This window comes from Tamandua tetradactyla, chromosome 2 (genome assembly GCF_023851605.1).
Source record: "Tamandua tetradactyla isolate mTamTet1 chromosome 2, mTamTet1.pri, whole genome shotgun sequence".
Taxonomy (NCBI): domain Eukaryota; kingdom Metazoa; phylum Chordata; class Mammalia; order Pilosa; family Myrmecophagidae; genus Tamandua; species Tamandua tetradactyla.
In genome coordinates, this window is record NC_135328.1 from 98,205,289 (window position 1) to 98,232,527 (window position 27,239).

At 40.5% G+C, this 27,239-nt stretch overlaps 1 protein-coding gene across 1 annotated transcript in view; it reads left to right on the forward strand.

Annotated features, from left to right (window-relative positions):
- The window catches only part of PGM5 (phosphoglucomutase 5), a 165,139-nt gene that overhangs the window by 107,738 nt on the left and 30,162 nt on the right, over positions 1-27,239 (forward strand). The window contains exons 8-9 of the mRNA XM_077148353.1: positions 12,681-12,816; positions 16,963-17,146. Of these exons, the coding sequence (XP_077004468.1) occupies positions 12,681-12,816; positions 16,963-17,146 (320 nt within the window). The remainder of the gene's footprint in view (positions 1-12,680; positions 12,817-16,962; positions 17,147-27,239) is intronic.

Sequence of the window (27,239 nt, forward strand, 5' to 3'; positions counted from 1 at the left end):
GGACCTGAGCATCTGCATTGTAAATAAGTATCTTCAAGTGATTCTGATGTAAAGCCATGAATAGAAAACATTGCTCTAGAGAGAATCGGTATTTTTGTTTTGAACCAGCAACATGGCAAACGTGTACCTGAGGTGCCGCACAGAGTTTGCTCAGGAGATTACAGATGCATGAGAAAATGAGACTGATAGTCCACACTCAAGGTCTGCCCCACCACTTACTGACAAGCCACTCTACCTCTCTGACCCTCAATTCCAACTTGTAAATGTCAGCTGGTCCTAGTAGCTCCTTATCTACCTTGGGGTATGGTTTTCAGAATTAAATGAGTTATTTACAAGAGGAGAATATGGAGAGATGGAAAAGTTCTACTCCTAGCCCAAAGAGAAGATTCTAAAATTTATTCAAAGTTTTCTCAAATGGGGCAATGTTCTTGAGGTGGGGACCTGTACACCAACCAGTACAATACAGTACAGTACAATAGCTGAGTGCCAAGAAAGTGTGAAAATATGGATCCGTCTCAGGCTCAAGATTGCCAAGTCTTTGCCCAAGGCTAGATCCAAGAGAAGTAAGATATATGCGAGTGGAAATTTCCCTTTCCAGCATCTTGAGCTCCCAGCATTTGCCAAGGTACCAAGCTAGGAGAAGCTTCTCTCCTATGGAAAGCTCCAGGTCCCAGACAATAAGAAACTTTGTATTTATTGCTCTGTAAAAGAATCAAGGTTATTTAAGAAGCCAAATCGGCTTTGTGCCAGGACCAGGTATCACCTAATTCCTGGGAAGGGCAGAGGAAAACTATAGTGGGAGGGAGAGCATTTTGTGAAGCCTCTGATTTAAATAGAAGAAAACTACTCATCGAGATGGCATTCCAGCAACTTCTCTAAAGTTCCAAATTTAAAAAAAGTTGGATTGCTTCCCATACACAATGGGGATATACTAAGATACTAAAACTAAGATCTAAAACCCCCCAGGATGGGCAATGGTGGCTCAGTGACAGAGCTCTCGCCTGCCATGCCAGAGACCCAGGTTCGGTTCCCAGTGCCTGCCCATGTAAAAAAAAAATTTAAAAAAATCCCCAAACTTTGAAGGTTTTTTGTGATTTGTTGAAGATGTTCTATTGGTTTCCATCATTATCATTAGTTTCTAAAGCCGTCTTACCATCTTGGGCCTGTATGAACTGTCACAGCCTATAGCTTATCCCCTTGGCTAACCCTAAGGAATTGTTCTGTTGGGAGTACTGGAAGAACCTCAAGCTTGACCACCGTCTTGAGTCTTAGTGTTAATTTTATTATGTATTTTTTTAACCAATGTCAATAGCTATACAAATTGGTTGAATGAAATCAGGCAATACAGGTGGTGCAACAGTGGCTCGGTGGCAGAATTTTCGCCTGCCATATGCCAGAGAGCCAAGTTCGATTTCCAGATTCTGCCCATGCCAAAAAAAAAAAATCAGGCAATACGATAATTTTTGTTGTTTCTGAGAAAGTACCTAATATGGAAATTTTCACACTTAACAATGGCCTCTTTTTTTAAAAAGTGAGCACTTAACTATGTGCTAGGATATTGCTAAGCCTTTTTTATGCATTGATCTCCTGGCACTAATGTGACTTGTCCATCATTGTCACAACAAATTTTTCCATTGTAAAAAATATACAATATGAACTCTGGACTACACCTTAGTACTCTTGAATTTAGCTGTTTTCATGTCTTCCCAGTCTCTAGGACAGAAAAAAGACCCACAGTATGTGTGTATTCCATTTCATACGAAGTCTTGTATCTTTCTATCTTTTCAGGTTTGCTGGATTCCTCAGCTTGCCTTGCAGATACTATGAATGCCTTGAGGACAGGGGCCCAGTCTGTCTTGTTCAGCTCTATTTCTTTGATATTTAGTAGGCCTTGAATGAGTGTTTATAGAATGGACGTATGGATGGCAGAATGAAAAGGACTGAGAGGATAGGTGGAAAGAAGGGAGAGAGGGATGAAGGATGGATTGATTTCCATTTTGGTATGTCTTCTTTGCATTACTAGTAATTATATTTTCATCATCCTTGAGCAAATGCATATCTGGAGATCTGGGTATTGGCGCAATTCAAGATTCAGGAGGATTCATCAAAGCACAACCATACAGATATAGAACAGTTGGAAAGGGGAGGGGAGAGGTGGTCTGAATTATGGTAAAATGAGAATTATATAAAATTTTTTAAATTAAGTTTTTATATTTTCAATCATCATATACTAACCAGCACAAATTAATGACTAACAACGTGCTTCTAAGGAGAGACTCCCCCCCACCCCCAAACCCTATGTTAATTAGCTGGCTTAAAGTATTTGCTATTAGTTTAGATGTTACGTTGACTTGGTTTGGTTTCGATTTTCCTTCTATGTCTGTGGTTGCTGACAGTAACTTGGAAGTAGCCATGTCCAAAAATGGACTAGGTCCTAGCTTTACTGACCTTTTTATAAACTAAACTTTAACTACCCTTAGTATCCACATTCTGTACCCTATTATCTTATGATTTATGTTATTGACCTATTCTTTACCTACTTTTTGAATAAACATTTTATTTCTCCCAACAGTTATACAGTTTATAACTCTTCCAGGCATTGTATCTGTGCCTCTTTCTTAATTTATATTTCATACATCAACTATGTACATCCTAACTCAGGATTGAGTCCAGGCAGTGCTGTTATACAGACATCAAGTTGGTTTAACTATCTCATTTATACAATTATCTTATTTAACATTACATATTTTTAAAAGGTAAAATAAGAAAAGCTTTAGTCCATTGCCTGTCTGATCATCAACAGCTCTGGATCTGTGAGTTTCTGATTACTGAAGTTCTACCACATTTCTTTTTCTTACTTATGGCCAGTTTGTGTAAATCTGTCTGGGGTGCAGATGTGGGGTGAGAAGGCTGTGATGACAGCATTATCAGCGCTGGGAGAGCAGTCTCTCTGCTGGGCTGTTTGAAGCAGGCTGTGTGCACATGTGCAATTCAATCTAGGCTGGGCCAGAGCTCAGAGGTGCAGTAATTGACATCCCCAAGAGCCCCCTTGTAAAATCTGAAAACTGAAACTCCCTTCTGGGCTTTCTACAAACTAACAACCCTTGTGCTGGGAATCAGAGCTCTCACCTAAAGTGGGAAAAATGTCTCCATCACATAAAATCCTTTTCTTGGAGTCTCCACTAAACCAGTTCCATTGAGGTGAAAAGCGGCAAGAGGGGTTGTTATATGGCAGCTGAACATGGAGTAGAAGTCTGAGAAAGTGACCCCTGGGGCCATGCCCACACTTACCAGTATATTCTAGGGCTGGGATTCCTGGGGAATTAGGGGTCCTTGGGCACAGATTGAAGAATTCCAAACCAACTAAGAGTTTCTTTTCACAATGACTACTAAGAGACTTCTAACACGGAGATCTGTCTCTTGGAATTTAGATGCAATGCCTTAAATTGTACTTTGAAGCTTCCTGTCCTGCACTCTAGGTTGGAAATCACTAGTTGCTAAATGGCTCTACTGAGATCAGAGGGCAATGACTATGGAGTGACCCACCCCGTAGAACATATTTTAACCCACTGGAGAGATTTCTGGTTCAGCTTACCACCCATCAAGGAACAATTTTTAGAAAATTGTTTTGATCATCTCAGCCATTGATGGCAAAGGAAAGGGTTGGGCTGAATGGTTTAGAAGATCCCCCTACCTAGTGGTCCAGTGGTGTGGGAGAAGTGTCTTAGCTGCCAGCCACGTTCTTGTTAATACTTTCCCCTTCTCTGGGGATGAGTAGTTTGATTGATCCAGGGTATGTGTTAATAAAATTGTGCTAATGTGCATCCGTTATTGAGCACCTCTTAAGTGCCAGAAACAATGCCTCGCATCTCCTACCTGTTATTTAGCAATAGGGACCATTGTGTCCACATTTTACAGATGAGGTAGCTGAGGCTTATGAAGGAAGATCAAGATGCTGGCCAGGGTTACTTTGGCAGAGTCAAGATCTAATCTTTCTGCTGAGGGCGTTTTAGGTGATGCTGAGGTAGTCATTTCCCCTCTTCTGGTTGTTGTTTTGGTTGGGAATGCAAAGAATGACAGGGAAATTGGGAGCTCAGTGTCATGCAAACAGTACAGCATGCACCAGGAGTTGACAGACCTGGTTCCAGTCTTGCTTCTCCCTCTCTGTGGTTGAACTACTTTAGACAAATTGTTCCTCGGCCTTAATTTTCTCAAGTGTAAAATGACTCTGTTTGACTAGATGATCTGTAAAATTTCTTCCAACATAGCATTCTAGGTTGCTTCTAACTAGCCAGATACTTTTAATGAGAAGCAAACCTGATGCATTTTATCAAACTACATACTAGAGAGCTGTTCAATCACTCACTTATTCAGTCAACAAAGGTTTTCTGTGCATCTTCTATGCGCCAGACCTGGGATAGAGGGCAAGTGATTTCAGACCCAGGCCCTCCCCTCACAGAGTTTACAGGGTGTTGCAGCATTTCGTGTCAACACTATTTACTAGTATTATTTTATTTATCATTAAACTTATTATTACATAATATTTTTCAGTGGGATGAACTATATGTATTATTCGCTGCAGTCTAAGGGTTCTGAGTTCACAGCTGGCTCTCCCATATGCTGGACAGCTTTGTTCTCCAACTGATGACAATTTGCTACAATTTTTTTTTTTAATTTAAGGCAAATTTTAATAGATTTACAAAAATCGTATATACAAAACAAGTTAGACTAACCACCATCGCTATAAAATGCACTCTATAAACGTCATAATGTCCACTTTAACCCGGTAGGCAGTGTCTGTAAGCTGAGGAGTCAGCATCCCAGTGGGGGCCTGGCACCACAGATCTTCAGGGCAGACGCCCACGTTGGTGCCGTCTGTTCCTCTGTGTCATCTCCTTTCAGGTGGCTGAGACCCCCGAAGGGTGCAGAGCGCTGGCTCTGTAGCGAAGGCTCAGGTGCGACATGGCACAGCTGCGGGGTCCTGGTGCTTCGGCTGATGTGCGCACCTGCTGCCCAGCGAAGCGCCCACGCGGTGCTAAGGACAGAGGGTTGAGCGCGCTAACAATGCACTTCCCGGCCTCGCTCCTGTCGGCGGGGAATCACGTGCCAGCCCAGTAATTGTATTTGGTTTGAATGGAGTTAAGAAAAACGATATTTGGAATGTTTTAAATCAGTTTGCATAAAAGGTCAAAAGGTAATTATTCACGGTTCTAGAAAGGAACAGACCAGTTTGCTGCATTTAAGTGCATTTATTTTTACGCGCAGAAAGGTGACATGAGACTTGCTTTTTGGCATTCAGGAGCTGACTAAGTGGTTTGAGAAGTGAAAAAAAATATATCCATCACTATTCCACAGCATGTTTTCAAAACTCAAATTCAGCTGAAAGGGGTGCTCCCAAAGGTATACCTCACTAGTCCACTATTTCAGAAGACAAATCCCGATCTCAAGTGGTTGATAATAGGAGGGGAAATTTTTCATTGCAAATGAATTAAAACTTCATTTGTAAGTGATAAAGGGAAAGAACTGACATGGAAGGGAAACTTTACAGCTTTTCCTGAGCTGTTTGTTAGAAGAAAGAAGTGCAAATCCATCACTCAAATCTTCAGTAGGGTAGCTCCGATTGTGCGGAACAGTTTACCTGCTTTATTGCAACTCCTGAGTACAACCCTCATTCGTGGGCTGCTCTAGAAGCACCTAAATCCAAAGGTTTTGAAGCCAAAGTGTCTGGGTTCAAATCCCCCCTCTACACTTCACCTCATATAAGTGCCCTAATCTCAATCTCTAACTATAAAAAGGTAATATTAAATTGTGAGAACTAGAGGAGATAATAGATGTTTAAAATGCTGAGCACAGTGCATGGTACCCTGTTCAATAATAACTAATTGCGGTTATTCTTCTTTGAATGGAGTTTATCTTTATCCTACTTGTAATTCTGGTTCAAGGATAAATACATATACACACACACACAAACACAGATATAGAATGTATGAATATTAATATAAATTTATGTTTGCATTGACATCAAATACTGTGTAATAAATGTAAATATGTTAATATGTTATATGATATAAATTATTTAAATAAATATATCATGTAATATTAATTGTATATTATATATATATCACCTGCCATTTCTGGCTTCAGGAAGTGTGTGTGCTGAGGCATATGCTGAACATGCACGTATCCTGAGAAACATCAGGAACCTCTTCAAGGTCCCTTTTTTACTGGATGACCAACCATTCTGATTTTCTCAGGACTGAGGGTTTTCAGGGGATGTGAAATGCTAAATGCTAAAACCGGATCAAGTTGGCCACTCTAACTGTTAAAGTTCTCATGCATTCTCCAGACAAAAAGGATCAGGAGAAACCAGAATACTAAAGCTGACTCCAGCAAGTAACCCCCACAAGCAAGGCCAGTGGCTTCCGCAGAACCAGACGTCAGTGGCCACTTCCGTTTAGTGCCAAATTTGAGCAACAAAAGGCAAAGGCCAATTCACTCCCCTAAGGTTTCTGCCCCAAACACGGGACAATGTGGTGTGCCCTTCTAAAGCAGTGCTTCTCAACCCTGGCTGCTCATGAGAACCACCAGCGTTAAAACAACAACAACGAAAACACTTCTGCCTGGGTCCCAGTCCCGGACATCCTGATTTTATTGGTCCAGGGTGTGCCTGAACACTGATATTTTTATACGTTTTTAGGTGATTCTAATGTGCAGCCTGGGTAGACTCACTTTCCTATGTTACAATTTGAAGTTGGCAGCAGGTGAAACATTATTTATATTTTCCTAACTGACAAATTCAGAATGTCCTCATCTGAGTTTCAGCCGTGATGACTCGATCTGTTAGTAATGTGTGTGATATTTTATTGAGTTGATTTGCCCACACTGGGATTTCCATTAAAAGAATTCCTCTGAAATCATGGATTGCTTTCTTTATTTTTCCCCTTTCTTTTGTGAAGTCAATACGCTTAAAATTGATATGCTAGCTAAAGTAACTTAGTTTCAAATTTGAGAAAATTCCATCAAAGTTTAATTTGGGTGAATAAAGAACAGTGATGTTTCTGATGAGAAAAAAATAGTCCCCTTTTTTTGGTGCTAATTTTTCTTGCAGCTGTGGGCAAGGGAGAGCTAACCATTATCCTGTGGTGTCCGGGTAGATGTGGCTGCTTCTCAGGTCTGCTCAGAGAAAGGCTGAGTGTGGTCTGAGCTGGGCTGGACTGGATGGAGGCAGGCAAGGGGAGCAGTACTGCCTGGATTAGGAATATGGGTGAATTCTCTTTGCCATGTCCTGACCCCAGGTGGCAAGCTCTGAACCAGAAGCCACTAGTCAGAAATCCCTAGAAAGCCACCTTCAAAAGATGAACTGGAGATAATATGTATAAATGTTACAATAGAGGAATTTTATTTATGGGTTTTCATGTTTTAAAGATGGGGCAGGTATAAATATATGAAATGAGGAAGTAGAAGAGCTACTTATTTACTTCTATTTAAAGCCAACTATTTAACTCTTCACAGCGTACTGGTTGGGATTTTGTCTGGGAGGAAAGAGGGGTGACCTGCCTGGGCCCCTCTCCGCACTCAGCCAGCAACAGTAGGGGGGCTTTGGTGTGCACCTGAAGCCTTGTCCTAGCTAGAGGGGCCTCCCTGTGAGGTAAGGGAACCCCACCTGCCCCAGCCTCCCTCAGGGCTAATGCTGCTAGTTAGGCAGTGCACCCCCTTCGCAGTCACGCTTTCTGTCCAATACCGAGGCCTTAAGGGACAGCCCTGCCCTCCATCGCAAGACTGTGAGTCCCACAAGCGGGCTATAATCACTCTCAATTTTCTAAAAAGTCATTATTGAATCTAGGGAAGGGGATAATCAATAGGCTCAAAGTTATCACCCCCTCATAGATGATATTGATCCCTTTAATATTCCAAGTAGCTCTTGGTAAATGCATTTCATGTTTTCAAATGTGAATTTCTATTGACAACTTAAAATGTTTTTCTCTTATTATAAAAATAATACCTGCTGTTGTGGAGCATATAGTGAAGGAAATACTGTCAAGAAAAAAGAATAAAAATCTGCAATCCTACCACATCAGAGATAACCATTGTTAATGGTCTGGTGTATTTCCTTCTATCATTTCCTGTGCATACGTGTATCTACATGTGTACATATATTTTTCTACAAAAATATATTGAATTTTGGTAAACTGCTTTTTTCCACTTATTAAAATCGTGTGGGGTGGTACAATGCTGGCTCAGTGGCAGAATTCTCGCCTGCCATGTCGGAGACACCGGGTTTGATTCCCGGAGCTGCCCATACCAAAAAAGAACAACTTTCTGTGTAGTTAAAGATTATCTCTTGAATAAGCTTGTCTACACAATAAAGCTTGTTTACACAATAAGCTTTTGATGGATTTTCTATAATTACCCTATTTTTTTTTAAGATTTTCAAATTCTTTTTTTTTTTATTAATTAACGGAAAAAAAGAAATTAACCCAACATTTAGAAATCACACCACTCTACACATGCAATCAGCAATTCTCAACATCATCACATAGATGCATGATCATCGTTTCTTAGTACATTTGCATCGGTTTAGAAGAACTAGCAACACAGCAGAAAAAGATATAGAATGTTAATATAGAGAAAAGAAATAAAAGTAATAATAATAGTAAAAAAACAAACAAAAAAAACCTATAGCTCAGATGCAGCTTCATTCAGTGTTTTAACATGATTATTTTACAATTAGGTATTATTGTGCTGTCCATTTTTGAGTTTTTGTATCTAGTCCTGTTGCACAGTCTGTACCCCTTCAGCTCCAATTACCCATTATCTTACCCTGTTTCTAACTCCTGCTGGACTCTGTTACCAATGACATATTCCAAGTTTATTCTCAAATGTCGGTTCACATCAGTGGGACCATACAGTATTTGTCCTTTAGTTTTTGGCTGGATTCACTCAGCATAATGTTCTCTAGGTCCATCCATGTTATTACATGCTTCATAAGTTTATCCTGTCTTAAAGCTGCATAATATTCCATCGTATGTATATACCACAGTTTGTTTAGCCACTCGTCTGTTGATGGACATTTTGGCTGTTTCCATCTCTTTGCAATTGTAAATAATGCTGCTATAAACATTGGTGTGCAACCCTATTTTTAAACAGTATTTATTTTTCCAGTTCTTCCCTGTTCTAGTTTGCTAGCTGCTGGAATGCAACACACCAGAGACAGATTGGCTTTTAATAAAAGGGGATTTATTTCGTTAGTTCTTCAGAGGAAAGGCAGCTAACGTTCAACTGAGATTCTTTCGGACGTGGGAAGGCACAGGATGATCTCTGCTGGCCTTCTTTCCATTCCTCTGGGTTCCAACAGCTTTCCCTGGGGTGGTTTCTTTCTTAATCTCCAAAGGCCTGAGCTGAGCTGCGAGTGCTGAGATGAGGTATGCTGAGCTGCTTGGGCTGTGCTACATTGAGCTCTCTCGTTAAAGCACCAGCCAATTAAATAAAACACCATTCATTACAGCAGGCATGCCTCCTAGCCGACTGCAGATGTAATCAGCAACATATAAGGTTCATGTACCATTGGTTCATATCCACAGCAACAGAACTCGGCACCTTCACCTGGCTAAGTTGGCACCTGAACCTAACTACCACATTCCCTCTTCTCTGAGCTATTTCAGTGAATCCTTATGGTTAAAAGTTAAGAAAAAAGAATAGCTGGGTCAAACAGTGGGCAAATTTTTAAGACTATTGATTATTATTGACAAATTATCCTATCAGTTTTACACATTTACACTGGAAATTTACTGGTAGTAGGTATTCTCCCTTCCTACTACCAACTTTTGCCAGTTTGACAGACCTCAAATGGCATCCCATTTTAAAGTACTTTTTTTTCACATGGTAAGGTTTATTATTCTTTCAAATGTTTATTGATTATTAATATTTTTCTCTTGCAAATTGCTTTTTTGTGCACTTGCACACAATTTCCTATTGGGATGTTGTCCCTTTTTTTCTTATTTACTTACAAAATCATTTTTATATGGAGAGAGTCTGTCCTGTATACTGTCAATTTTTTCTCCTCCAGTTTTACTCTGTTTAGAGTGTGGTTTTAGAAAACCATTTTATATATTTGTGTTTTCTGCATTTCTTGTTTCATTTATCTGTCACTGATGTGGCATTATAGTTAGCTTGCCTAATAGGGTTATTTTAAAAAGAGCTGTATCCTGCAAACTCCCTCCAAAGCACCCTGTGATCATCCAATGGAAATATCTGTGTAACTGCAGCATCATGAACATCTTTATCCCAACCTCAAAGAGCTATAAAGAGCACAGTTATTTTTACTTGATCATCCCACCCCTTATGTATCTTGGCAAATGTTTAACTTGTAAGAGAAGGGTATACAAGCCAACTCACAATTTACTATGCAGTTGGCTACAAATGGCTTGCAGGGGAGAGGGCAAGTTAAAAAGAAATATATTTTTTTGATGCAGCTAAGAGAACTTTATGTCTTGTTGTTGCTAAATTATGACATCTTATCTCACAGGCTTAACAGCATCTATTGGTTCTATTTCCAGGTAATATAATCCAGCTGGAGATCCAAGGTCTGCAAAGCCCATGGTTTAGAACAAAAGGGTATTTTGCTCTAGCCAGTAAATAAAAGTGACTTTTTTTTTCCCCAGCTGTAAAAGGACAAAGGGTTTTGAAATTATCCCACTGGGCAGGGTTTCATAGACTTGTTTTCCTGGCACTAGGCCATGGAGCTAACCTAGTCTTCCAAACCTCTTCCATTTTTGTAGTGGTGAGAAAAGTTGGATGGATGAGACTCGGCACTCCAAGATGTTGTGATTAATGCCTGGAGCCCTCTTAACAAAGGGGCAGCCCCAACCATCCATCGAAAGTGTCCTCTCCAGCCTGTTTATCAGAACGTAGGAAGAGACGCTGACTTGATCTTTTCTCTTTTTGATTTAAGTATCTTAATTCCCTCCCCCAGGGTTGTATGCTTTCTTCCTTGAGGAAAAACCTTTAACATTTAACCTTGTAAATGTAACCAGGAGAATAAACAACCCATAGCTTCAGTGAGAAGTTGTCAGAGGTGCTTTAGTGAATTAGGTAAAGCATTGCTTTCCAACCCGTTTTCGAGGTTTAAGCAGCTCTGTTACCAGAGGTCGCCTTTGTTAAGCATGTATGTTCTATGTACAATAGTCTATATATAACAAGGGTCTCCCTTGTCAACTGCCTATAGTCCAGACTCTGAAGCCCACGAGTATGCAAATCGCAATGTATTGTCCATTCTCATTTTCCCATTGCAAGAAGAAATGGTCCACACCCTGCTTGCTCCCCGTGGTCTTTCTATTGCTATTGCTACAGTTAAGAGGATACAATTTTGTAAATAAAAGAGCAATTTGCCTCAAAATGTGTTCTGAAAAATCAGCACTAGACTTGGTGCTTTGTATAAATTAATAACAAAATCAGCAATAGCTTGTGATCTCCCAGTCACTGTTCTAAAGACCTAGGCATAATTAGTCACTTAACTCTAACAGTCACCCCATGGGGTATGAGGAACTATTGTTCCAGTGTTAACGATGAAGGAAGAAAGTTACACAAAGTTAGTGACTTGAGCCAAGATTTGAACATGTGCAATCTGGCTCTAGAACTTGCTCTTTTAACTTGGTTAAATTGTATGACAACCCAAGGAGATTGGCAATGGTTGTCCCCATTTCACAGATGAGAAACTGAGACTCAGAGAGGTTAATAACTTTTCCCATATCTGGGAAGTAGCTCAATTTGGTTCTGAGCCTTAATTCCAAATCCTTTTTCTATTAGACCATGTTTTTCTCACTACAACACACTCCTTTGCATTCGGGGTCTGTTCACTTCAGAGAAAGTTTACCATTGGCCAATCAACAGCTGCTTTAAATGGGCCTGCAACATACCCTTTTTTTTTCTGTACCACGTCATGTTTTTATTGCACAGGAAGCTACCTGTTCAGACTGTACTCTTGATTTTCGTGAATGCCACAATGGAAACAACCTACAACTCTAGCTGTATAAATAGTTATAAGATTGTCCTTCCCAGCTTATTCCTATCTCAGGATCTTTGCATCTGCTGTCCCTTGGCTTGGAACACTTTGCCCTCAGATCTTGGCATGACTGGCTCCCTCTTCTGAGGTTTCAGCTATGATGTGTGCCCCTCAGTGAGACTTCTACGTAAATCACCTTTACTGCTATCATGCTCTGTGACATTATCACATTTATTTTCTTCATAGCACTTGTCCTTATTTGATGTATCTTGTTCTCATACTTGTTTTCTTTCCTGTTGCCTATCTTCACCTACTTGAATTTAAGCTTTAAGAGTAAAGAGCTTTACGAGTGTATCCCCTGTTTCTAGCAAATGCTTGACCCAGTGTAGAAGCTTACCAAATGTTTACTAAATGAGCGAATAAAACCATTGGGCAAATGTGATGTCACCTTGGCTTTTGGATCCCTTCAACAATTTTCAGGAGTGAACTCTTTTGATATTATTTTATTTGAATACCAGGTGTATATTTTTAGAAATGCAAAAATGTTATGGCGTATATATTTAACAGAATGAATAAATATATCCAACAAGACTCAATTGCTAATTGATCTGCTTAGTTCATTTATCTTTTACTTTCCCCCCGAAATAAATCCTCAGCAAAATATTTCTTCCTCCCTTAGGCTCTGATCACCTCCGAGAGAAAGATGGCCTCTGGGCTGTCTTGGTCTGGCTCTCCATTATCGCTGCCCGGAAGCAGAGCGTGGAGGAGATTGTCCGAGATCACTGGGCCAAATTTGGCCGCCACTACTATTGCAGGTGAGAAGAGGAGTGAGGGTCTCAGTAGGGTCTTGGGAAGCTAGTCTCCGAGAAGATTTCTAAACCTGGTGGACTAGAACCTTAAGAAGGAGACATCTTTAGGTAAGATCTCAGGGACACCTTAAAGGCTGGAGCTGGATAACTATTGATAGGGGACGGTGGTGTATCAGAGGATACCAAACGGAGGGGTGGAGGGATTTCACCTCCTCTAGTGGCATCCCTGTGTCACCCTCTCATCCGGCCCACAAGGTGGGCAGCCATCCCCAGAAAGATCCTGAACCTTGAAAAATCCTCCGGAATGCCTGGCACCTGTGAGAATTATTTGCCTGCCTCTTCCCAAAATTATCAAGGAAGGGGGTCAGAGACAGAAGCTGATGACTACAGGGATGGAATATATTTGTAATCCTCACTCTGCCTTTGTCCTACCTCCCCACCGGTGGTCTGGACAATGTCCAAGATGCCTGAGCTGGTGCTCTCTGAAAGAGTCATGTGGTTCAGGAGCCTCAGGTTTTGCTAAAGGTTTTGCTTCAATGAAAGGAGGTACAGAAAAGGGGAACGTTACCCTGGAAAGTCCAGCAGGTAAGAGCTTAGGGTTGGAGCTCTCTATCACTTCCCTGTTGTTGCAGTAAGTGGGGTAAAATCTTCTGGCTGCGTGGTTGCCTGCTGAGAATGTGTACCAAGGTATATACTACATAGGCTTACCTAGCACCAAGCTATGGTTTGGGGCAGGGGTGGTAGAGAAGGCTGTTAACTAGGGTGGGGGGATGGGGCATGGTGAGGGAATCCTGGGTCAGCCTTGGACGGTTTCGGTGTATTAACACTGGAGAAACTGTGGCTCATTTTGCTTTACTTATGAATAGTTCGGATGTTCAGTTGTATTTTAAGAGTTAGGAGGACAGAAAGAGAGCTTTAGACTTCCCTTATAAGGTGATTGTTTCTTCTCTTAAGAGGTCACTTACTTAGATAAACATCAGAGACTAAGAAAGCCTGTTTAGAACTCGTTAAAATCAAAGAGACTGCAAAGTTCTGGAGAATGTAGATATGATATTCTCGGTTCCCTGTTTAGTAAGGAGGCTGGGAATGTGATGACAACCTGCAAACCACCTCAGATTATTCACTGTATCAGAAAATAAGGACTCTCAAGGCAGATGGGAACATGTTTTACTCATTAGGACTTCTAACATGTGCCCAAAAGCCCTGATTCTTGTGGGGGTTTTTTGCATACCAAGGGCTAATTGACACATCAAATCCTTTTGCGTGAAGCTGTTCCCCAGAGTACAACCTGATAAAGTATATTACCAGCTCCTGGCTTAGCAAGATCTTTTTCAGTCAAGGACATGTTCCTTATAAATTGTGGAATAGTTATCTAGGTTTCTCCCAGTGTTTTGAAGAAGTGATGTTATGAAGAAATGGCGTTATGGTGTGTATTTATAATATAGCTAATTTTTTTTCAGGCCAAAAGCTTATAATATAATTACTTTTTTTAAAAAAAATTACATATCAAAGAATAATATGCAGTGAACAAATTCCATGTCAAACAATAATATGCAGTGGAGATTTAAAGTCTTATAGTACATTAAATTGTGTTGTGGGTTTCTGACCAAAAGGATCACAGAGATAAGAAAAAGGGAGGAGAGAATAGGTGGAATGAAAAGTAAACATTTCTTTCACCTCCCAACAAATGGCAAGTTAAAAGGTGCTTGTTAAATAAAATGATTTCTGGTCTGACAATTTGCTGGGGAGGGAGGGGATAATATAACAATTTCATTTTTACTGACCCTAAGCCTGAAGTTGTATCTGAGAAAATCTCCCTTGCCATTTTCCTCACCTGAGTGGACCCCAGAAGGATTTCTCCATCTAAAGTCTTCTTCCTTTTAAAGTGTGATGGTGGAGGTGGTGGCTGATGATAGCAGTGGTGCTGGTGGTGAATAGATGGGGAGTTGGGGGTTATGAGGGGAAGAACCTGCTTGGGTGTGAAATTGAGTCTTCGTGCAGGAGTGCCGATGTCTTTCACCCATAGACTGAACATGACTCATCACATCAGTGGATTTTCTCAACCTCTAACTCTCTTTCATTGCTTCTATATCTTCTAATGAATTCCTTTAACCCATCCTCCTACCCTTTTCTTCTTGACTGGGTCTTTATCATTGCCAAATGACTATCTTAAAAGAGAATCTAGTCTTAGAACACATACGCTGCCGAGAAAGGATGTTCTAAGGGAGTTCCCTAGTGTTTTGTTTCTCAGGCTTGGGAGGAGACAGGACACGCTTGGCATAGGAGGTAGAGAATACAAGAAAGGGCCATAGATGCAGAGAAGCCATCACTAGACATGGTATTATTCCTTGTCCTCCGTTTTGTCTAAAATCCTTACATTTACTGGAAGTCTTAAAAGATGTCAGGTGGAAAAAAGTACAGCTATTCAGAGCATCCTTCTTTCAGTTAGCTCTGAGAACTCACATCTTCCTCTATGCTACAGGCAGCCCAAACCTAAGACGGCTTCCCTGCCACGTGGGCACAGCTACCCCTCCCAAGCTTTCCTCCTTAAACAGACCATCCTGAATGCACCACTAGGTCTTGGTCACCATTATCAGACATCAGGAAAGACCCTGCAGTTTCTTAATGGTAATTATGATAATAAAAATGGTTAGCGCTTTTCAAGCACGGGTGTCTGACACTGACTGTGCCAGCTGTTCACTGTGCATTGTAGCATTTGGACCCAACAATATCAATATCATTTTTAGTCTTGTTTGCTTGTTTTACAGATTAGGAAGCAGGTTGAGAGCAGGTAAGTGTAAGCTTATACCAACCCTAGCTTCAGACTGAGCCAGTATGATTTCAAAGCCTGCCCTCTGATCACTTCCTAGCACCATTGTTAGTTTCGATGCTTTGGGCTGGGAGGATTTTAAAAAATGGAACAATGGTGACATAGCTTCAAGCTTTAGGAGAGTATTAGGGTACTGTAGACTCTATTCTGCTATCTCTCTTCACCTACCTCGATTCCTCTCTCTTCCTTTCCTCCCTCCAGTCCTTTATTATACTCTGTCTTAGCTTCTTAGGGCTACTGTAATAAAGTAACACAAACTGGATGGCTTTAAGCAACAGTAATTTATTCTCTCATAATCCTAGAGGCTATAAATCCAAGATTAAGATGTCGGCAGGGCCACACTCTCTCCGAATCCTCTAGAGAAGAATCCTTCTGTATCTCTTCCAGCTTCTGGTTGCCCTGGTGTGGCTTCCAGCTTCTAGTGTTCCTTAGCTTGTGACAGCATGAGTCCAGCCTCTGCCTGTCCAATGTCTTCATGTGGTCTTCTCAGTGTGGGTCTCTGTGTTCTCTCCTCTTATAAGAACACCAGTCGATTGATTTAGGGTCCACCCTAAACCCTAGGTAATTTCTTCTCAAGATCTCTTTTATTTTATATCTAAAGACCCTATTTCCAAAGAAGTTCACAATCTGAGGTTTCTGGTGAACAGGAACTTGTGGGGGGACACTATTTAACCGGGTACACACTCTATTTACAGAATACTTACTATGAACCAGAAAAGGAGTGACCTAGACAGGTAAGGTCTCTGCCCTCCTTACATTCTGGTGGGCAAACACAAACAATAAATACGTAAGCAAAGAAATGAACAAAATAAATACAAATTGGGATAACTGCCAAAAGGAAATAGAAAGGTGAGGCAGACTGCTTTTGATAGATGGTCATAGAAGGTCAGTTTCTGGAAGTGACTCTTGGTTTGAAAACTGCAAGAAGAAAATGAGAGAGCTGTTTGAATAGGTGGGGGAAGAGTATACCAGGTAGAAAGAACAAACAGCAAACAGAAAGGCCCAGAGACAAGAAAGGGCTGAGAGGAGGCCAGTGTGGCTGAAGCATGGTGAGCAAAAGGGGACGGGGGACAAAGAGTTAGGAAAAGCAAGATTCTATAGTGCCTTCTAGACTGGGGTTAGGGTTTTGAGTTTTGTTCTCAACATTGAAATTTTATTTGATCACTTTGATGCTGTGTGGGGAATGGATTGTAAGGGCCAAGTAGAAGTAGGGAGACTAGTTAGGGGTGCTTTTCTGTGTCTTACGTGAAAACGAAAACAGTGATTAGATTGCCTTCTCCACTTGAGTTTTCAGTGTTCCTTTGTCCTTCCCTCCTCACCAGGTTTGACTATGAGGGGCTGGAGCCTAAGACAACATATTACATCATGAGGGACCTGGAGGCCCTGGTCACAGACAAGTCCTTCATCGGCCAGCAGTTTGCTGTGGGGAGCAATGTCTACAGTGTGGCAAAGACAGACAGCTTTGAATATGTGGACCCTGTGGATGGCACCGTGACCAAGAAACAGGTATTTGCTAGAGAATCACTGAAACAGGTTGTCAGGCAGAGCCAGGGTCACAATATCCTAGGGTTGAAGAGGTCTTTAGGGATGATCTATTCTGGGATCCTGGTTTTACAGATGAAAACTCTACAGCCAGTAGAAATAAAACCCTTGTTGAGGGCTAACTAATAACTCACCTAGCTAGTTAGTGGCAGAGGGTGGATTAGAGTACAGGGCTCTGGCTGTCCAATATTCTTTCTACTTGGTAACTATTGGGCCAATACCACAAACAGATGTAGACCCAACATGTCTTTCTAAGATGTTTGCAACCTGCAGGCTCTCTGATGTGGTGGTAATATTGGTGGTAGATTCAGGAAAGTTTCCAAAAGCAAAAAATTATTGTTGTGGGACCCTCACACACAGGTGAAGTCCAAGTGATTTCATTTTCTATTACCTTATGTCATTGCAGAATCACACAACCTTAGTTATATGGGTTTATTACTCATGGTGGGGAGGAAACAGTTGGAAAATTTGCCCCAAAACCCAAAAGGAAGATTGATGGTTAAGAATTATTACCATAGATAAGTGGTAGTATCAACCACAACTTTTCCATTATATACTCATTTTTGTATATAATAGAAAATGATGAGTTGAAAACGATCACAATTATTTCTTTTTTTACTTTTTTAATTGTATAGTATAACATATATACAAAGCAAAGAAAAAAGCAATAGTTTTCAAAGCACTCTTCAATAAGTAGTTACAGAACAAATCCCAGAGTTTGTCCTGGGCTACCATATGATCCATTCAGATTTTTTCCTTCTAGCTGCTCCCAAATATAGGAGGCTAGAAGGTTTAAATGTTTTTTTTATCATCACAATTGACTTTTTTCCTTCTTTTTTGTGAAAAATAACATATATACAAAAAAGCAATAAATTTCAAAGCACAGCACCACAATTAATGGTAGAACATATTTCAGAGTTTGACATGGGTTACAATTCCATAATTTTAGGTTTTTACTTCTAGCTGCTCTAAGACACTGGAGACTAAAAGAGACATCAATTTAATGATACAGCATCCATATTCATTTGTTAAATCCTATCTTCTCAGTATAGCTCCACCATCACCTTGATCACAGTTGTTTTTAGAAGTATTTTTGAGATTCATTTTCCTCTTGGTTTTGTGTATTCATTAGCCATGGCTAATAATGACCCCTTTGGGAGCACATTTTTAATACTTACTGTCTAAATAAAGACACCTGAATAATGTTTAAAAATATTCCATTCTAAAATCCCTAAATTCTTATCTTCTTATGTATTTTTCATCACATACAAACAACAGAACGGGTCAGAATTGCAGGTCTTTTGGACTAGACACGATAGTAGTTACTGCTATTTTCATTTTGGCTAGCATTTCATATATATTCCTTGTTCTAGGGTCCCCTCCTTTGCACAGGTTCCCAAGCCCAATGCCCTTTTGCTACTCTCATGGTATTCTCTATCTGATCTACTGAATTTTATGGTGATCTTTCATTTTTATCAAAATTTCAGCCATTCATTCTGGAGGGCCTCCATGGCCTGACAAATCGACTCCAGCCTATAAGGTAGTAGAGAAAATAGTGACTCAGAAGTTAAGTGATCTGGACTCAAATCTGAGTAGGATTGTGTGCCACTTAATAATTGTGTGATTTGGGGGAAGTTGCTCATTTCTTTGAGTAAAATGCTTTTTTTTTCATATGTAAAATACTGATTTCACAGAGTTATTTTAGAAACAGAATGGAATAAGATACACAGAGTTCTTAGCTATCCTTTATATGGGGAGTGCACAATACTTTTTTTTTTTTTTTTTTTTTGCAGTTGTGCCTTGTTTCATTCTGGGTGCTCTCTTGTAGATTGGATTGGACTCTCTGAAGTAATACCAGCAACTCCCCTTGAGATTTGCAGTTGCGGGCTCATACATGACATCTGAGCGCTTATGCTATGCCCTGGATAAGTCTTTTCTGGTTTTATACCGTGTTCCCACTTTCATTTTACATGAGGCTCTCAGACAAACTTTTCCCTGAAACAAGTTACATTTTTTTTCGTTACTGTAGAATTTAAGTAGTGTAAAATACATGCTTTTGAAAGCTCAAACCATTCATGAGGTTTTTATTCACTCATGAAGGGACTCGAAAATCATTCCTTGCAGGGATTAATCTAGTTGACACATGGTTCTGGATTTTATCTACACATCATAAGCTTGATTGCTGAGCTGATTTGTTTTACTGTTAAATTCAACATGTTTCTACCTTGTTTCTTCCTCTTTGCACTCCAGATTTGGATATTTTTTCTTGCATTCTCTGTAACTGTTTTGCATCAGGCTAATTCCTCAGCCGGATCACATCTATTTCATCTTTCTCCCACACTGAACTGTGAATATCGGTTTCCATTAGTTATTCTGGAATTTATTGATTTTTCCTTCTCTTACCATGTTCTTCCATATGGGCTTAGATGTGGCTAGAAACAGATAAGTGCTACCAGGACCTGCTCCTAGGGTTTTTCTCATCTTGAAGGAAGGAGGATCATTGTTCATATTCCCAGACTACAGCACCCAAGCGACAGCCTCATTGCTGGAGGACTCTGAGTTGCACAGGAACTTCTCTGTGGGTCTGGGTATGCCCTATAAGGACTGTGAAGTCCAGAAAGCACTCAGGACCACCCTATTGTCAGCAAGTCACAGATGGTCCTTTTACCACAGTGGGTCCTGCTGGCTAAACAGGGGAATTCCTGCCTGCTGAAGCAGTTGCCACATACTCAGCCCTCTTAGGTTGTCTGTAGATAGCTGCCTTTGATTCCAATCGTAGTTGAGCCTGGGACACACTTCAAACAATATTTGTCATAAAACAAGCATGCTTTTCAAACTAGAGGCTCTGTTTGAATTTAAATGAACTGGTATTATTTTTAAGTGGTCATAAAATAATCTGGTGCATTCATTCAATAGATATGCATGGAGAGCCTACCAAATGTATTATGCCATTTTGTTTATTTTTTTCATGGTATAGAGTGTGTGTGTATGTATTTTAATATTACAGCTTGGTTGAGACATCCTTCACAGACTACACCATTCATTAATTAAGAACCTACAGTTCAGTGGGTTTTGGTATGCTCTCAATTAATTTTATAACATTTTATTACACTAAAAGGAAACCCTGTACCTATTAGTGGTTGTTCACCATTTCCCCCACACCTCTGGCCCTAGGTAACCATTAATCTACTTTGTCTCTATAGATTTGCCTATTCTAGACATTTCATATAAATGGAATCGTACACTATGTGACCTTTTTTGATGGGCTTCTTTCACTTAGCAAGGTTTATCAGTGTTGTAGTATGTATCAGCACGTCAATTCTTTTCAATGCCAAATAATATTCATTGTATGAATATACCACATTTTATTTATCCATTCATCAGTTGATGAACATTTGAAATTTTTGCTTGCTTGTTTTTTGTTTTTTTATTTTTGGGCTATTATGCATAATGCTGCCATGAGCATTTGTGTACTAGTTTTTGTGTAGACATATGTTTTCAGTTCTCTTGGGTCCATACCTAGGAATGGAATTGCTGGATCATCTTGGCACTATATGATCACCCTTTAAGGAACTGCAAGAGTATTTTTCAAAGCAGCTGCATCATTTTACATTCCTGCTGGCAGTAGGTGGGTTCCAATTTCTCCACCTACTCACCAACACTTATTATTATCTTCCTTTTTATTGTAGAATTCTGTTATGTTTAAAAAGTATATTATAATATGGATTATTTTAAAATTAGGATAGAAGGAGCGTTAATCTCCAAATGGAGAAGAGAACGATTCTTCTCCTAGAGCAGCTCAGAGGAGACATTATACAGAATCTCCCTTTGCTATGGGACACAGTGTCCTACGGTGTTAGATCTGACAGACCTGAGTTTGTAGGCTGGCTTTGCCAACTGTCTAGATTTGTGACTTTGAGCAATTTGCTTAACCTCTCTGAACCTCAACTTGGAGGTGGTGATGCGGCAAATAAATTGATAATAATTACCATATAAGGTTATGAAAAGTGTTTAAGGAGAAAATCCTTCAAAGACCCAGGCACAGTAGCTGGTACCTAATAGATGCTCAAGAAATATTAGTTCCTCCCCCTTACCAGAATCCTTAACTTGACTGAGTGTCATGACATGTCACTTTGAAGAAAGGATAAAGTCTCTCATTCTCTTGCTTTCTCTGTCTCTCTCCCACACATATACACAAGCAAGTATATATTTAAAAAAAAAAATCTTCAGTATGCCCTAGGTTTAGAAAACATTCCCCAGATTTTCTATCATTAGAAATTTGAAGCTCAGTGGAATATGAGGTTCAGATTTATGACCTGAGATAGTACAAGATCCCCAGTTTTCACTTACTTCGTCTAAAGTCTTCTTACTAAGAAAACAAAGTAGATAGTGACATGATTATCAACAAAAAAATGTTTTTTGCTGCTCCTGTTTTATCCAGAAATTTTCCTTAAGCACACAGTTCCACTCTGAGCGTACCCCAAGCATTGTGGTGCTGCTCCATGGGGCAGAAGCAGCTTAAGCACTCAGGCTTGAAGTCAGAAGTTTTGGGTTTGAGTCTCGACTCTGCCACCTCCTTGCTGGTTGACTTCAGACAAGTTATTCACCCTCCCTATGCCTCATTCTTCCTATCTGTGAAGATGGAAAAATGATTGTCACTACCTCCTACAGCTGGTGGGAGAATTAAATGAAAAGATACCTGTAAAGTCCTGGCATATATAAACACTAGTAAATGGCTAACTAAAATTGATTATGCTAAAAAGCATCTTTGGGAGAGATTTTGGCATTCAATGAGCCACATGTGATAAAGAACATCAGGGAAAAAGCATAGAGCTTTGCAGCTTGCTATGTGAAGATATGAGAAGGCCTCATCAGTTTCTGAGTCATCTGTGAATTGATTTTAACGTTCTCCACCCCCTCCCTCCCTTCCTTCCCTGCCACTCGGTTTGAAAAAGGAACAGGTTTTTTTAAGGCAGCTCAGGCTCCTTTTTGTCCTTGATTTGGGGTTAGAGTCAGGAAACAGACCATGGAAAAAAAGCTGTTTCACATACATCTCTAGAGATAAGGCAGAAATGCTTCTCCATCCAAAATGAAATTAAAATCCTGTTCTGGTGATAAGCTACCCCTCCCCCTCAACCCTATTCCCATGGAAATGTTCCGTGCAGGCTGTGCCTCTGAGACCCTGTGAGGGTCATTCGGGGAGCATGAAGGAAGCCCCTAGTGTGAATTCCCAGCAACCTTACTGCCCGACTGTGGCCTCTCAGATCTCATGGATTTTCTATGTTCCTGATATTTTTGTGACCTTGGGAGATGAGAGAAAAATTGATGTGTGCCTTCCATGAAAAAGGGCCCAAGAGAGACCCTGTTTGATACAGATATAGCAATTTAATGAGGCATGGGTCAATAGCTGCAGTTGTTCCTTCTGTCTTCCCATGAGGATATGTCAGTTTTATTTCCAGGTGAAATCGAGTCACCCGAAGGACAGGTGCTGGTTTCCTGAAGTATGAATGGGAAAAATTATTCAGTAGCTACTATGTGAATAGAGGCATAGTTTTGCCAAATGGCTAACTTAAGAGATTCCCTATTTATGCCTTGCGAAGAGATGGTTAAGGTGAGGGAGGGTTAGGTGGCTCCATAAGACTTGAGGATGGCCCACTCTTTCCTCCAGGGGCACTTCACTGTGCAAACATGGAGAGTCTCCATTGAGCCTGGCACTGTAAGGGCCTCTGAGTTCTGGATTGACCCCCTTTCTCTTCCCTACGCCATCAATATCACAAGAAACCTTCTGAATGCCCAAAGGATCTCTTGCCATTATCTCCTTCCCATCTCCTACTTGTAGCCTAAAGTCCCCAGCTTGGAATCCCCACTCAGCACCCCACAGCAAGACTCCCTGAGCCTGGGTAGAAGGAATGCTCCAATCCCAGAGTTGTGAATGGAGGACAATATGGCAGAAATAGTGCCAGGACAGAGAGATGGTATATTGCCATGATGGTAGGCATCAATCCTGATCTGTGCCCCATATTTTGAAAATGAGTTTTGAAACTAGTAGTCTTCACACTTCAGAAGCAAAATTTAGCAACTGAATATCACTTTTTGTCTTGTCCAACTCCTGCATTTCTATTAAACATTAACAAGCTCAAAAATCATGAAATTCTACCAGTGCTGAAGTCATTTGCAAGTAGTAGTTTAGCTGATATTAAAAAACCTGATGTAAATAAATGCATACCAGTTAGCTGATGTGGAAAACCAAATCCAATTTGATTATGTCAGGCTAACCCTGAGCATATTAATACCTCTTCCAGTTATGCAGACTGTGTGGAAACATTTTGATGTTGTCCTCGGTCTGGAAATAAAACCATTTGAAATTTGTTCAGAGGAAAACTTACTTTGAAGACTGATTCTCATGTCAGTTTGCTTTTAGAATTATTTTAATATGCAGGCTCTTTAGTTTCAGCATTTAGAAATAGTTTTTAAAAAAAAAAACTGTATTGGTGACCTTGAAGTCATATTTTAGCTCCAGCCCGTGGTGCTTTAATGTATATCTTGCTGCAACCAGCTCTTGGCCAGCAGATACAGAGGTAGGTAACTGGTCAGGTTTAAGCCAATAATGACCTTCAACTTTTATCACATTCTATTCAACAAATCAAGAGACTGCCGTATTAACAATTTATCATCATCCCTATAAAGTGCCATTTGCTTGAGTGTGGTTTTCACATTTAGAAGTAAAACTTGGGAAATCATTTGTCACACTGATTAGCCTTGCTATGTATGGAATTTGGTTAGTTCTGAAAGTAGGTACCTTCTCAATGGTTCTCCTACATTGATCAACTGAAATACTTAGGGAATAGGGTGTTATCCTTACATTTATATTGTGATCAAATTTGGGTTTAAAAGAAACGCTTTTCTGTTGCAAATTCTGATGTTGAAAATATCCCAGTAGTAAATGTAAACTCCTGCCCTACCTTAGTATGATATGATAAGGGGAGTTGAAGTTTGATTCGTTTGTGTATATGTTCATTCAGTGAATGCTTATCAAACACCTACTGTATGCCAGTCCCCTTGCTGGGCACAAAGGAGACAATAGCATACAGGATAATCATGGTTTTTGCCCTCCTGACAATCTGGCAGGGAAGGCAAACTGACATTCCACTTGTAATTATAACAGAGTTTATTGGATGGTGTTAGAGAGAAAGAACCTATTTGGGAGTGCATAGGAGGGGAGCCTTTGGGAAGCTCTCCACGGGCAGGTGCCCCGAAAAAGAGCAGGAGCTCATTTTTGTCCTCTGTGCCCTGAAAAATGAGCAGGAGCTGGCCCAGGTGGAATCACCTTGTAGGACTACATATTGTTCTCCAGTCAAATGCAGTTACCTGGTTATCTGGGATTTCCTATAGGCAATAGCATTCTCAATGGGATCTCACAGTACCCATGATGGAGATTCTGAATATCAGTGCTCGTTCCACACACCGTCCCTTGCAGCACATAAGCACAGTTGGGCTATTTGTTGCAGTAAATACACCTGAATGTAGGACACCATGAATACTATGCTTGATTTAAAAATAGAGTGAGGGACGTGGCGTTTTTGATTAATTGGGAAGTTCTCACTCCCATGCTTCTGAGTAGTGAGAATTTAGTTAAAATGAATTACCTTTTCCTGACATGTCAATTGTATTAGGACTATCTTCTAAAATGTCAAAAGTGGAATCCTGTTAAGATGCAGAGTAAGAATCTGCATTCTGCAATGGTATCGCACTACTGAAATACTGCTGTCTGGGTGTAGTCAGGAGGTGACTGTCACCAAGAAGCATAAATTTAAAAAAGGAAAAAGCTGCCAGCTATTACAGGAACTAAGGGAGGAAGCTACCCCTGTGGTCTGGGTAAAGTGTGTCTGAATCCATAATGCCCCAGAACTGAGGTTGGTGGTGTGCCAACAGCCATAGGCAGTCATTTTGGCCAAAAACTTAGGGAAATTGTACATGTGTGACTTGGCCCCATCGTCCCAAAGTTGACAGTTGGGATCTGATGAGTCACAGCTGATGTGATTTTTTCACTAGATGAGTACCTTAAAAGAGCATTTTAAAAGGCATTTAACCTAGATTTCCCCAGATCGTTCTTTGCAAATGTGGGCCTGGAAGGGGCCTGGTTGGTTGTAAGAAAGGCTATGGGAGAAAAGCTCACAAGAGCAGGACAGCAGCTCACAAGAGCATGCACTGCACAAGGGCACCCAGCCGAATGGGGAGGAGACGCTGAAGTCCGGGCTAGCCAGGAGCAAGGCTAGCCTTTTTCTGTCACGTGTGCATCCAGAGGGGCTCCTTTGGTAAGTCATACCCAGGCATCATACGGACTATTCTACACAAATGCTTCTGAACTCATGCTCACAGCTAATTTTACTGTTTAAACAAAGAAAAATGGGGATTCTAGGTAGTATTTTTTCATGGAGAGATATGTCCGTTCAATCCAAATCTCTTGCTTTATAGTCTGCGTGCTGTCTTCTATAAAATACGAGTCAGATGTTGCACAGCAATATTTTCACCTTGAAGCTTTCCAGATAGATCTTTGGGATTTCCTGGGGGGGGGGGGGGGGGGGGGGATAACGTCCGACTTAGGCTCACATGTTTCTCTCCAAGCTGGTTCTGTCTTCAGGACCACTGTGCCTGGAGTAGCTGAGCGGCAGTATATGCAACATTGTACCCGATTCCAGAGCCCTGTGCTGCTTTCCCTGGCATTCATCCTCAGTCGGTATTTCCCTAGTTCAAATGCTGCCAAACAACTGTTCGTAATGTACAGTTCCTCCTTCTTGGCCTGGCTGCAACATGTCCTAGAGTCTCCAAGCTAACATCTGGCAGTTCTGCGTGCATTTAGCAATTTGCAGATTTCCCCCTGACTTGCACAACAGCTTTTAAAAAATTCAACATTCATTTATCAAACAGTTATCAGATACCTACTCTGCATAAGGCATTGTGCCAGCTTTGGGGACCATACAGAGCATGTGAGATATTGTTCAGACATTTTGCATGAGAAGCAATCCATGAATATCAACAGTTTCATATGGTTCAACAGAAAATTATGAGTCAGGAGTTAGAAGACCTGGACTGAAATACAAGGTGCGTTACCATAAACAAGTTTTTTAACTCCCCCCCCCCCCTTTTTTTTTTTTCAGTAAAAGGAGGAAATGACCTGGATGACTCTAAGGTCCCTCCTTAAGGAAGTTAAGGGACTAAATTGACCAACTTTGAGGGAATATTTTATTGTCAAAGAAGCCAGTTCAGTGGAAGATTAATGGTAATATATTCATGAATTAGGCAGTGATTTCAGAGGGCATGGCAAAGTTCCTAAAATTAGTTTCAGTTCTTCCTAATTTAAAAATAAAGAAGTATGTGCCATCACAATACAAACCATAGGTGTTAAGGTTTATTTAACAACCTTTTGCAAAATCTAGAAGGTTGGAAAATCTAGAGCATGGCACTGTTTTCATTAAAAGTTTCACATAAGAATAATAACTACATTTCTATGGTGATTTGTAAATTTCAAAGCACTTTTCACCTACATTTTCTGATCTGAGGCGCATAACAACTCAAAATAAGCTAGACTGTGTTACTTTTAATCTGCTTTTGAGGAAACCAGGTTTTAGAGAGCTTATGGGACTTACTCAAGACCACCAGCTAAGAAGTGGCCAAATTGGAATTGTAGCCTGAGTTTTCTAGTCACTATTCCTGTGCCATTTCCACCAAACCGACTTTCATGAAGAGTAAACCAAAGTGGGAGCAAATCTGGCAGAAGATTAAATGCTATAGTGATAACTGGAAGCACATCACAGGGCTTTTGTGTGAAAATAGCTGCAAACAGGCAGGAGATATGGAGTCCTTTCACAAACATTCTTTAGTGGGACAAAGCTAAGGTGGGCAAAACCCCACACCATCATTGAGGCATACAACTATAGGCACATAAAAGGAAGAAAAATGCTAGGTGGAACTAGGTGCCTTTTTAATACCCCTGTCTCCATAACCGTTATCTTCTAATAGATATCGTCTAATAGAGGAGGGCATCATTTGCCCTTTT